Source organism: Mirounga leonina, unplaced genomic scaffold, assembly GCF_011800145.1.
Source record: "Mirounga leonina isolate KUSES-001 unplaced genomic scaffold, KU_Mleo_1.0 Mir_101799, whole genome shotgun sequence".
Taxonomy (NCBI): Eukaryota; Metazoa; Chordata; class Mammalia; order Carnivora; family Phocidae; genus Mirounga; species Mirounga leonina.
The window spans coordinates 1,315,691-1,325,563 of record NW_023270210.1 but is presented as its reverse complement, the minus strand read 5'-3'; the positions used below and the strand labels follow the sequence as shown (position 1 = coordinate 1,325,563).

Here is a 9,873-nt window from a genome sequence, read left to right as displayed (position 1 = left end):
GGCGGGGGGACTCCGAAACAGGGACTGGCATTACCTTTGAATTCTCATGAGATCAGAGAGCGGCGCTCACGGATATTTACGCTCACGGATATTTACGTATCGTTTGCACTGCTGTGACAGAAAGCTACTCCGACTCCCCAGATCTTCCATAGCCTCTGAGATACAACAACAGAAAGACACAGGAGAAGCATTCGAGACCCAGACCAGGATGGAGTCCCGCATGGGCTCCCGGCTCAGCGAGGTGTCTGCTTCTCCCCCTGACCCTTCCCTCTCTCGTGCTTTCTCTCTCTCGCTCTCTCTAGCTCTCAAATAAATCAATACAACCTTTATATAATAATAATAATAATAATAATAATAATAATAATTAATAATAAAATAAAAACAAGAAAAGCGTCCAGGCAGGTTTGAAAAAGAACTTTAGAAGTAAGGAAACACCGTCATTGAAATAAAAAATCCCAACAGATGGATGAAATCACAGATAGGTGCCGCTGAAGAAAAGATTAGTGACCTGGAAGATGGTGTCTCCGAAATTACCTCCTGCCCTGTTTCCCCTCCCGGTGGATAATGTGGTTTCCTCCTTCCCTGAGAAATTGCAGCAGCCCCTTCTCAGAGGTCCAGGCTCTGGCTCTTCAAGGCCCCCTCACCCTGGCTTCTAGGCTCCTGGTGACACCAACCTGTTCCCCTTGCTCTAGGGGCGGCAGGTTCCTCCCGTATTATCTCCGTGACTCCAGTCGTCCGATCCGAGTGACCGACTGCTCATATTCAATCCCCTCTGTTGAGAAACTTTGTCTGTTTCTTGTATCCTGACTCATGCCCGACCGATACAGGATCAGAACTGGGAGTGGTCCCAGAAGATGGACCCCCAGAGACGGAGTGTGGGGACGGGTCTGGTCATGCCCTTGGGCTGGAGTGTGGGGCTCGGGTCCTCGCCAACGTGCAGTGGGGCGTGAGGCGCCCGTGGCCGGCAGGGACCTTGCAATTTGTCAGGCCCTCACCTGCGGTTAACCGGGACGAAGGGCCCATCCTCAGTGAGCACCCCGGGGAGCCGGAGCGGCCGCTGCCCTGGACTGTCATGGGCGCTAGGGATGGCTGTAAAGACTGTGGTGTGGGACGATTCCCGAGTGCACCTGAGAGTGCACAGAGAAAAAAGGACAAGTTCAGGTTCCTTACCTCTCAGCTCAAGTCACCGTATGATAACCAGAGAACTTCCAGGACGGCCCTAAAAATTCGCTCGCTTCCTCTACCTGCAAGGGTTGACAGGGCTGAAAATCAAACAAAGCGTTTAGCTGTGCGGGTTACAGAATCCCAAAGTCAGCTGAATTCCCAGCCTGTGTTTCTCATGTGAAAGGTAGGGCGGTGGTTGGAGGAGTGGGACCCTGAAGCCTGGCATTGGGACATCTGGTTGGCCTCAGTTGAAGCTGAGAATGGGGGTGCCACCACTTTCCCTCTGAGGCTCATTTGCGGGTGGAAGTTGCTGCTTTCCCGTGTCTAAAGGACTGGCATCCTTGCTTGACAATGTGTCATTACCTCATCTGGGGTAGGTGTCTTGCAAGGGAACTCATGTTGTTTGAGACCCTGTGCAACAGTCCCTTTGACATTCAACCCATAACTACGGTGCAATCACAGTATGATCCATGGGGTGAAAGTCTGAACCATGAGGAAATAGCCCACACATCAATAAAAATCCCGAGATTTAACTGGTATCTAACAAATGAATCCTATTTGAACATCATGGCAGTGGATTCTCAGGCTGTCAGACTGAGGTAAACTGAGATACTCAATGGTGCTGAAGTCACTGATTGCCATGTACTTAGTAGAAGTTCCAGATTGAATGTGGTAGCACATGAGCTGGTGGAAAATCTAGCACTACACCTGATAGGTTGACTGAAACTTGGACTCACTGGTGTCCTTTATTTGATGGGTTTCAATGCCAGGACTGTCTTGGTATGAAGTAGACAAGGGAATCCTAAGTGTTAGGGGAAATAAAAACATAATGTGTTAGAGAGAGGAATTTGAGGGTATATTCATCACAGTGGATATGAACATCCCACCTCTAACTATATTCCATGGAATGCCCAGAAGCAGCTCTTTTTAGTGAAGCTTTGAGAGAACCTTTAGAGTGGGAATGCGTGCATCTTTTATTTTTTATTTTTTTAAAGATTTTATTTATTTATTTATTTGAGAAAGAGAATGAGATAGAGCATGAGAGAGGGGAGGGTCAGAGGGAGAAGCAGACTTCCTGCCGAGCAGGGAGCCCGATGCGGGACTCGATCCCGGGACTCCAGGATCATGACCTGAGCTGAAGGCAGTCGCTCAGCCAACTGAGCCACCCAGGCGCCCCGCGTGCATCTTTTAATAGCTCTATAAAGATCGCCATGGGGGCGACCGGTCGGCTCAGTCGGTAAAGCATGAGACTCTTGATTCCCGGGTCGTGAGTTCAAGCCATATGTTGGGTGTGTGGTCTACTTCAAAAAAAAAAAAAAAAAAAAAAAAGATCACCATGAATGAAATAATGAGGCAGAGCGCTGCAACATGCTTGATATATATAACCCTAAATGCTCTAGATGGGAACAAATTATCCTGACTTTACTTGCTCCAGTGGAATCACAGGCTCTCACCCAGTTTCCAGAACCAAAGTCCCTTGATGGATGGGAAGCTGGGTGCCCTGGATAACACTCTGCACCATCGCTGTTAAGTGCAAACTACAAAGGGACCTGCAGGCATTTACTCAAGTGACTGCTTGTCCTGGAGAACAGGTGTGCTTGAGCAGGATTCCCGCCTTGGCAGGCCACACCTATCAAGTGACGTGGGAAAGACTTTTGTTACCTTTCTCCTAGCTCCACCTCCAGATGTGTGGAAACAGGCGGTTACTGAGATCGCTGCTCGCTCAAGCACTAATTCTGCCCACCTTTCTGGATACTATTCTTGTTGGGGAGGGGCGCTTTATATCGAACCATTTCAGAGGCACACTCTCCAAGCGCTGGCACGCAGTGGGAGGGATGGGGGGGGCAGGGCCACAATCTGGGCCCTGGGAGGGTGGAAGCGCCCAGGAGCACACAGGATGCCGCTCTCAGAGGCCAGGACTGGGGCGCAGCCAGAGAAGGAATGACAGTGTTCCTTCGCAAACCTGGATGGGGCCGCCGCCCTCCCTCTCCAAGTCAACCCAGGGAGCATAATATTTCTTTTCCCTGCCGGGTCAGGGTGGGCGGGGCGGGAGCGAAGGTGTATATGGGGTCTCTCGGGTCCCGGATCATGGGGGAGGCCTCTCCTTGGCCTTTCTCTCGCGAGAGGTCGCAGCCCCGCCCCGTGTCTCCCGTGAGCGCGGGATATGCGCAGAGTTCACAGCACAGCCAGGTCCGGACTCTTCGGTTAGGGCGGGGGAGACGTGGGCGGAGTGAGCCTGCCGCTCCGCCGACAAAGGAACGCGCACCGAGACTCCAGCATGGCTTGTGCCGTGGAGTCCTGGAGCCCAGAGGGAGGCTCGGAGGCCGGGTCTCAGCCTCGTGACCTCCAGGAACACGCACGCAGCCGCCGTAAGCCCCGCTCGAGGGTACTTTCCTTCTTTCAATTCCAGGAATATAGTCTTTTGATAGTTGGGGCAAAGCCTCGGGCAAGAGTTCTACGCCCAAGATGGCCAGCCGGAAACAGGTTTCGGGTGCCGATGTGGCGAGGCCAGATTGGCCAACTGGCCGCCCGTATGTTAACACGCAGTTGTGCCCCCGTTCTGCGCGTGTGCGGAGGCCACGCCTGCACACAGGCGCGGAACGCCCTGCGTCTATGGTCCGGGAAGTGTGACAGAGCGTCCACCCGCCCTGGCCAGGACTCTATGGTACCTATGCGCGAAGATAGCCCGCCTATATAAGGCATGCGCAGGCGTGGGAGCGCCTCTTTTCCTTCGGCGCGGTGAGTAGTAGAGACAGTAGATCTGTGAGGTGCCCTTGCTGATTCTCTGGCCTAGTTTCCTAGTTTGAGGCCTGTCCTCGTCTTCTGTCCGACTTTGTATGTTTCGTTGCAGCCACTGAAGATCCTGGTGTCGCCATGGGCCGCCGCCCCGCCCGGTGGTGAGTGCCGAATCCGTGCAATTTGGTAGCTGTGAAAAAGGGAGAACTGTATTTCACTATTAAAAGCAATCCTGGGAGGGGGGCTCTAGTGCAGCTTTCCTGTACTGGAACAGACTCCACGGTTTTCCCAATACCTTCCGGGTCGCTGGGGGGTCTTCGTTTATACTATGTTTCTTTAAAAGTTCATGCCGTTCTTGAGCGTTTCCTCTATTTTGTTGAGGTAGTGGATTTACTATCCTGGAGTGCATATGTTCCGCCACTTTCAGGCTGGAAGCGACGTCCGCCTTGCTTCCCCCCTGTCCTGGAAATTCGTCACCTTTTTAGGCTCAATTCTCTTTCAGGGCCTTTGTGTGCTATCCCGGTCTTATTTCCGGGCGACATGCCCGTCCCTTCTCGGGCGCCAAGGGCCGTCCCGAAAAGCGGGCTCAGCCGCGTCGTGTGCCCTGCAGGGGGCGTCAGAATCTCTTCACACGTGGTCCGGAGGCGGATTTAATGCCACGTGCCCAAAAGTCGGTGGCTGGCATGAACTGAGTTACTAATAGCAAACTTGGAGTGCTTTGAAGAGAGAGGTTTTTTGTTTGTTTTTCCTGGAAAAGCCCCTTTGGACCGTTTGACCTTATGCGAAGCATGAAACCATAATAAGGGCTCAAATGAGATTTTTATGCTTTTATGTTCTTAGCATGGGTGTTTTCTTAACTTTTGACCACCTTGTTTTGACCATGTCTTGCTTAGAGCTAATGTCCAGGAGTGGAGACAGCTGGGATTGACACATTGTTGTCCTCCCCATTTCCAGTTCTCCTTTGGTCTTAATTTAAGGGATTCCTCAAAGTGTTCATTGTTGGGTTCACTTGTGAACTGTAACTTTGGGTTTCCCCCCCTCCCCGCAGTTACCGGTATTGCAAGAACAAGCCGTATCCAAAGTCTCGCTTCTGCAGAGGTGTCCCTGGTAAGTAGTGGGAGAGCTCCCAAACTGGTTTTGCTGCACTGACTCAGTTGCGCGCCCCCCCCCCCCACCTTACCCAAGTTCTTTTCAGATGCCAAGATCCGCATCTTTGACCTGGGGCGGAAGAAGGCAAAAGTGGATGAGTTCCCACTATGTGGCCACATGGTGTCAGATGAATACGAGCAGCTCTCCTCTGAAGGTGAGGCAGGATTCCTTGTTAATCACTCCATCCCTTCTCACCGCCCTGGTGTTATCAGTTAATCGTATCCAGTGGGGAGCCTTGGTCAGTATAGCCTATACAAATGTACTGTGAGAGCCAGGGAGGGTTACAGTAAATGCTTCTGTGCTATCTTGTCTCTCACTGCTGCCTCCCCCGTTGCCAACCTAGCCCTGGAGGCTGCCCGTATTTGTGCCAACAAGTACATGGTGAAAAGTTGTGGCAAAGATGGTTTTCACATCCGAGTGCGGCTCCATCCCTTCCATGTCATCCGTATCAACAAGATGTTGTCCTGTGCTGGAGCTGACAGGTGAGCTGGGTCCTGGGTCTCTGCCTTTTCAGGTGTTTTCCCATACCTTGAGGCCCTTGTTTGGCTTGATTTTTTTCATCAGGGCAAAGAAATGGGCCTCATATAAAGAATTTAGCCACCTATAATAAAGTTAGGTTAAAGGCTACCAGATGGATTTTAATGGACCATTTTCCCCTCATACCACTGCACAGAACTGACTTGCAGAAACAAACATAAAAGGTATCGTGACTAAGATTTAGCCTCTTGATGACAGGTGAAAGGAGGTGCTTCTGAGGGAGTAGCTTTAATCCTGATGACCGTCATCTGCCAGCAAGCAGGTAGCTGAAGCAGTCACAGTTTGGAGGGCTTTCGGATGAGCCCAATGATACCTTGTAGGGACTGGCTAGTCTGTTTTTGAGTTTTCTGTTCTCTGCAGCCAATTAAGCCGACTGTGCTCTTTGTCCATGGGGGCCCAGTGTGCCATGGCTGCAAACAGTAGCCTCCTTGGTAGTGTATGCAGCCTGTTGATTGTATGGGTTGCCCTAAGGGACCTTGGAGACAGCTCTTTCCAGTGGACACTGAGGTCTGACTTCATGCTATCTCCAATCTAGGCTGCAGACAGGTATGCGGGGTGCCTTTGGAAAGCCCCAGGGCACAGTAGCCAGGGTCCACATTGGCCAAGTCATCATGTCCATCCGTACCAAGCTGCAGAACAAGGAGCATGTGATTGAGGCCCTACGCAGGGCCAAGTTCAAGTTCCCTGGCCGCCAGAAGGTGAGTTGTGCTGAAACCACTGTCCTGCCTGTGCTTGCCCTAGTGTCCAGGCTTCTTGATGCCATTCTCTTCATCTCTCCCTAGATCCACATCTCCAAGAAGTGGGGCTTTACTAAGTTTAATGCGGATGAATTTGAAGACATGGTGGCTGAAAAGCGGCTTATCCCAGATGGCTGTGGGGTCAAATACATCCCTAATCGTGGCCCCTTGGACAAATGGAGGGCTCTGCACTCATGAGAACCTCGGCACTGCCCCCTCCCGACTCATGCCCACCAATAAAACCTACTTCCTGTCTGTCTGTGCATTTGGATTCATGGAGGGTTGGGGCTCTTTGGAAACTCTAAAGTCACGGTCCTTTATTTTGAGAAGAAGGCTGACAAGTTGGCCAGGACCAGCATCCTCTCAGTTTTCTAGTTAGGACATTGACTTGGACGTACCTAGATCAGATGTTGTCTGTTCAAAATTTCCCTTTGCAAGTCCAATCTGATGAGTCCATAGGCATTGAGTGCTCCTTTAGTAAAGTGCCCTGCCCCCGAAATTAAAAAGGGCTTGTGGCCTAAGGCTGACTTGTGGCTGCTGTATAAGCTCTCCCTGAGGATCCCAGACCAGCAACATAACTGGAAATGGGGAGAAGTGAAGACTAGGCATGATTCCAGCCATGTTTCAACCAGCACTCTAGGAGATGGGCTCTCTGGTTAGCCCTTGAATAGTTTCTTGTGTTAGCTTGTAAGGCAGCTTTGACCCACACTCAGACCACCTACCACCCCTTCTGGGGCCTCTTCACATCCTTGACCACTTTGGCTAGTGTCCGACCTGACCTCAAGCTTCCCCCACCTGAAATGGCCCATAGGCAAGACGAGCTTTCGGCAAGTAGTGTGCAGCTCCCCTTGGTCTGGGGATTCTGTGTGTTGTCTGGCACAGTTGTGTACCAGGGTTCCAAAAGCATTAGTTGGGCTCAGTATCACCGGGCAGCAAAAACAAGCCCCCGAGAATCCCTACGAGGCCTGATGGCCTGTGGTTCTCCAGCCAGAAGCAGGTCCTAAAGAGGGATGGTTCCAGAGTGGGCCACAGTGGTCACTGAGCGCCTCTGCTGCTTCCCCAGGCTGGGCTGGGTTGCATTGAATCCACTGGCCTTTTGTAATCGTTACTTAACAGACATTTCTTTTCTTTTTTTTAAAAGATTTTATTTATTTGACAGAGACACAGCGAGAGAGGGAACACAAGCAGTGGGAGTGGGAGAGGGAGAAGCAGGCTTCCCACTGAGCAGGAAGCCCGATGCGGGGCTTGATCCCAGGACTCTGGGATCATGACCTGAGCCGAAGGCAGACGCTTAACGACTGAGCCACCCAGGCACCCCCTTAACAGACATTTCTAAGGTTGAAAATTACTTTTATTTTTGACCTTGAGATGATTCTAAACCATAAATAATTGTGTTTAAATGGCCCTGATAATCCTGCTAGCTGGTTTTACTGAGCTCTGTCTCTGGAAAATGAAGCTGGGGAAGGGAGGGTTCTACGATACCAACACCCTAAATAAGATCATTGGTAACATTTTGCTAAGTGTCCTGTAGTCCCTTTACCTGCACGAGCACGTACTCATACAGTTGCTGTTAGTTACATAAGTGGTGCATCTCTCTGTGCCTGTAGCCTTGGTACCCAGCCCGAGCCATGCCTCGTACACGTGCCCCCAGTGTGGACTGACCATACCCTGGGTGGGGTGAGGTTGGGCTGCACCATGGTTGTGAACATGGGCTTGACAGCAGGCAGCAGGGCTGTTTGAAGCTATTTTCATTTATGGGATTACAACAAGCTTCATTTTCTGTTCGCTAGTTACTGTGTGTGTGTAAACTACTTATCGATCCTTGTGTCTGCTAGAATCTTAATATTGATTCATACGGATCCTGTGTGCAAGAAAAATGGCCTTCTGGCACATCTCCACGTATGTAATATCCCTCAATTTAGCTTTTTGTTCTCAGCATGTAAGTTTCCTTTTTGTCCTGTAATAAAATCTTTTGTTCTGCTGTGATTCCCTTTTCTGAGCCCTGCAGTTGAGCCAAAATCACCTGAGCCCCCTTTTCTCCCCCAGCCCTGGAGCCTGCTCTATCCAGTCTTGACACTAGCCGGGGGCAGAGTGGCATGGGTCTAGCCTCAGGGCCCATGCCTCCCTCTACATTCTGATGCCAGGCAGGGGCCCAACCAAAGAAAAGGCAGATGGAGAAGGGCTGCGGTCCAGTGGGGTAGAGCTATAATCAGATGGAGGAGGGCTGCAGTTGAAGCTTCTCAGGAGTCTCTCCGGCTCTAGAGCAGTCGGGGAGCACGCCGGAGAGAGCAGGGTTTGAGTCCTGAAGGCAGCACAGTCCTCGCATCTGTGGGCAGCAGGCTCGGGGCTGGTTCAGGCCACCAGGCCCAGCGGGGGGAGCAGGAGTAGCAGCAACGGAAGGGCCGGGCCGAGAGGCTGGACCCTGGGTGCCGCCTGGTTCAGCTCCACTTCCACAGGGTAGTGGTCGCTGATGTTGAGGGCCTGGGGGTAGGCAGCAGGACAGAGTATCAGTGCCGGGGCTGAGGGACTTCCCTGGGACCCCGTCCCAGCCTCCCCGCCTCACCTCCTCCTCGGTGAGTTGGAAGCTCCTGGGGAAGTTGAAGGCAGCCGCGGAGCGCAGCAGGCTCTGGCAGCGCTCCCCATGCAGCACTATGCGGTCATAAGCGCAGTGGGTGCTGGCCCGCACTGTGGTGTCCTCGTCGTCGTCAATCGCCCAGTGGAAGCCTGCCTCAGTCCGCAGCACCAGCTCACCCAGGCGCTTTTTGGTCAGGGAGGCACAGTCAGCGTTGAAGTCCCCGAGCAGGATCATGTCCTGGAGGCGGGGTCGGGGGGGGGGGCAGCAGTCAGACCTGGCCACCCAACCCTCCCGTCCCCAGCCCTCCTGTGCCATCTGCCCAACCCTACCCTGTTCTGCCAGTGCTGGGAGACATCCAGAAACACGTCGTACAGGGCATTCAGCTCTTGCTCTACGGCCTTCGGAGTGGTGTGCAGCGGGACCAGCACCAGGCTGTGAAGGACTGCAAGCCCCAGGAATGGAGGACTCCCACCCACTCCTGGGCACTCCCCACCCAGCCTCTTCCCAGTAACCAAGCCCTCGGTACAGCCAGCCAGACCCTCCTTCCTGCTCCCACCTAGCAGGGCCACCCTTCTTCCCTTCCTACCCTTGCTGGGAAAAGTGAACCGGGCCACAAAGGGCTCCCGGGCAAATAGATCATCCTCGTCCTCGTACACGTAGGAATCCAGGACCTGTGTCTTGTGTGACCTGGGGGACCAAGGGATGAGAAGCAGTGGCCCCACATCACTGATTTGGTTTGCGAGGGGCCCTCCACTACCAGCCCTATTTCGTGTGACCGCAGCCTCCTAGCTGCTTTTCTAGAACTTGTTTCTTATTGAGATATAATTCACATACCATGGAATTCATCTGTTTAAAAGGCACAATTCAATGGTATTGAGCAGCCTCAGAGAGGGGCTGCTCAAGAAACTGTAGGACCCGGAGTCATCAAATCTGCCAGGATAGGGAAACCCAGGGTCAGGGGCCCCGAGGCTCCGG

The 9,873-nt window shown here is 52.5% G+C and overlaps 2 protein-coding genes and 1 non-coding gene across 4 annotated transcripts in view; 2 read left to right on the top strand and 1 right to left on the bottom strand.

The window, feature by feature from the left end:
- The first annotated feature begins 3,826 nt into the window (after positions 1–3,826).
- Positions 3,827–6,578, top strand: RPL10 (ribosomal protein L10). 2 transcript variants are annotated; one of them, XM_035011042.1, is made up of 7 exons: positions 3,827–3,903; positions 4,016–4,061; positions 4,949–5,007; positions 5,096–5,203; positions 5,393–5,531; positions 6,122–6,284; positions 6,369–6,578. In XM_035011042.1, exons 2-7 carry the CDS (start codon positions 4,039–4,041, stop codon positions 6,519–6,521), a joined length of 645 nt encoding a protein of 214 aa, XP_034866933.1. In that variant the 5' UTR covers positions 3,827–3,903; positions 4,016–4,038; the 3' UTR covers positions 6,522–6,578. The 2 variants fall into 2 exon arrangements, with proteins under 2 accessions (XP_034866933.1, XP_034866934.1); XM_035011043.1 differs by lacking the exons at positions 3,827–3,903; positions 6,369–6,578 and having other exon boundaries at positions 6,133–6,241.
- LOC118015282 lies at positions 5,941–6,074 on the top strand. Its single transcript, XR_004680604.1, has one exon. It is a non-coding gene; the product is annotated as a small nucleolar RNA SNORA70 (small nucleolar RNA).
- Positions 6,579–7,691: 1,113 nt separating the features above from the next.
- The window catches only part of DNASE1L1 (deoxyribonuclease 1 like 1), a 6,291-nt gene continuing 4,109 nt past the window's right edge, over positions 7,692–9,873 (bottom strand). The window contains exons 4-8 of the mRNA XM_035011045.1: positions 9,760–9,828; positions 9,485–9,624; positions 9,228–9,340; positions 8,887–9,135; positions 7,692–8,804 (exon numbers count right to left, since the gene is read on the bottom strand). Of these exons, the coding sequence (XP_034866936.1) occupies positions 8,676–8,804; positions 8,887–9,135; positions 9,228–9,340; positions 9,485–9,624; positions 9,760–9,828 (700 nt within the window). The 3' untranslated portion in view covers positions 7,692–8,675. The remainder of the gene's footprint in view (positions 8,805–8,886; positions 9,136–9,227; positions 9,341–9,484; positions 9,625–9,759; positions 9,829–9,873) is intronic.

Bases quoted from the DNA above. Each gene is read 5' to 3' on its own strand.
- RPL10 (XM_035011042.1), top strand. From the start codon at position 4,039: ATGGGCCGCCGCCCCGCCCGGTG. The intron at 5,008-5,095 runs GTAAGTAGTGGG...AGTTCTTTTCAG, and splicing joins CTTCTGCAGAGGTGTCCCTG to ATGCCAAGATCCGCATCTTT. The intron at 6,285-6,368 runs GTGAGTTGTGCT...ATCTCTCCCTAG, and splicing joins AGTTCCCTGGCCGCCAGAAG to ATCCACATCTCCAAGAAGTG.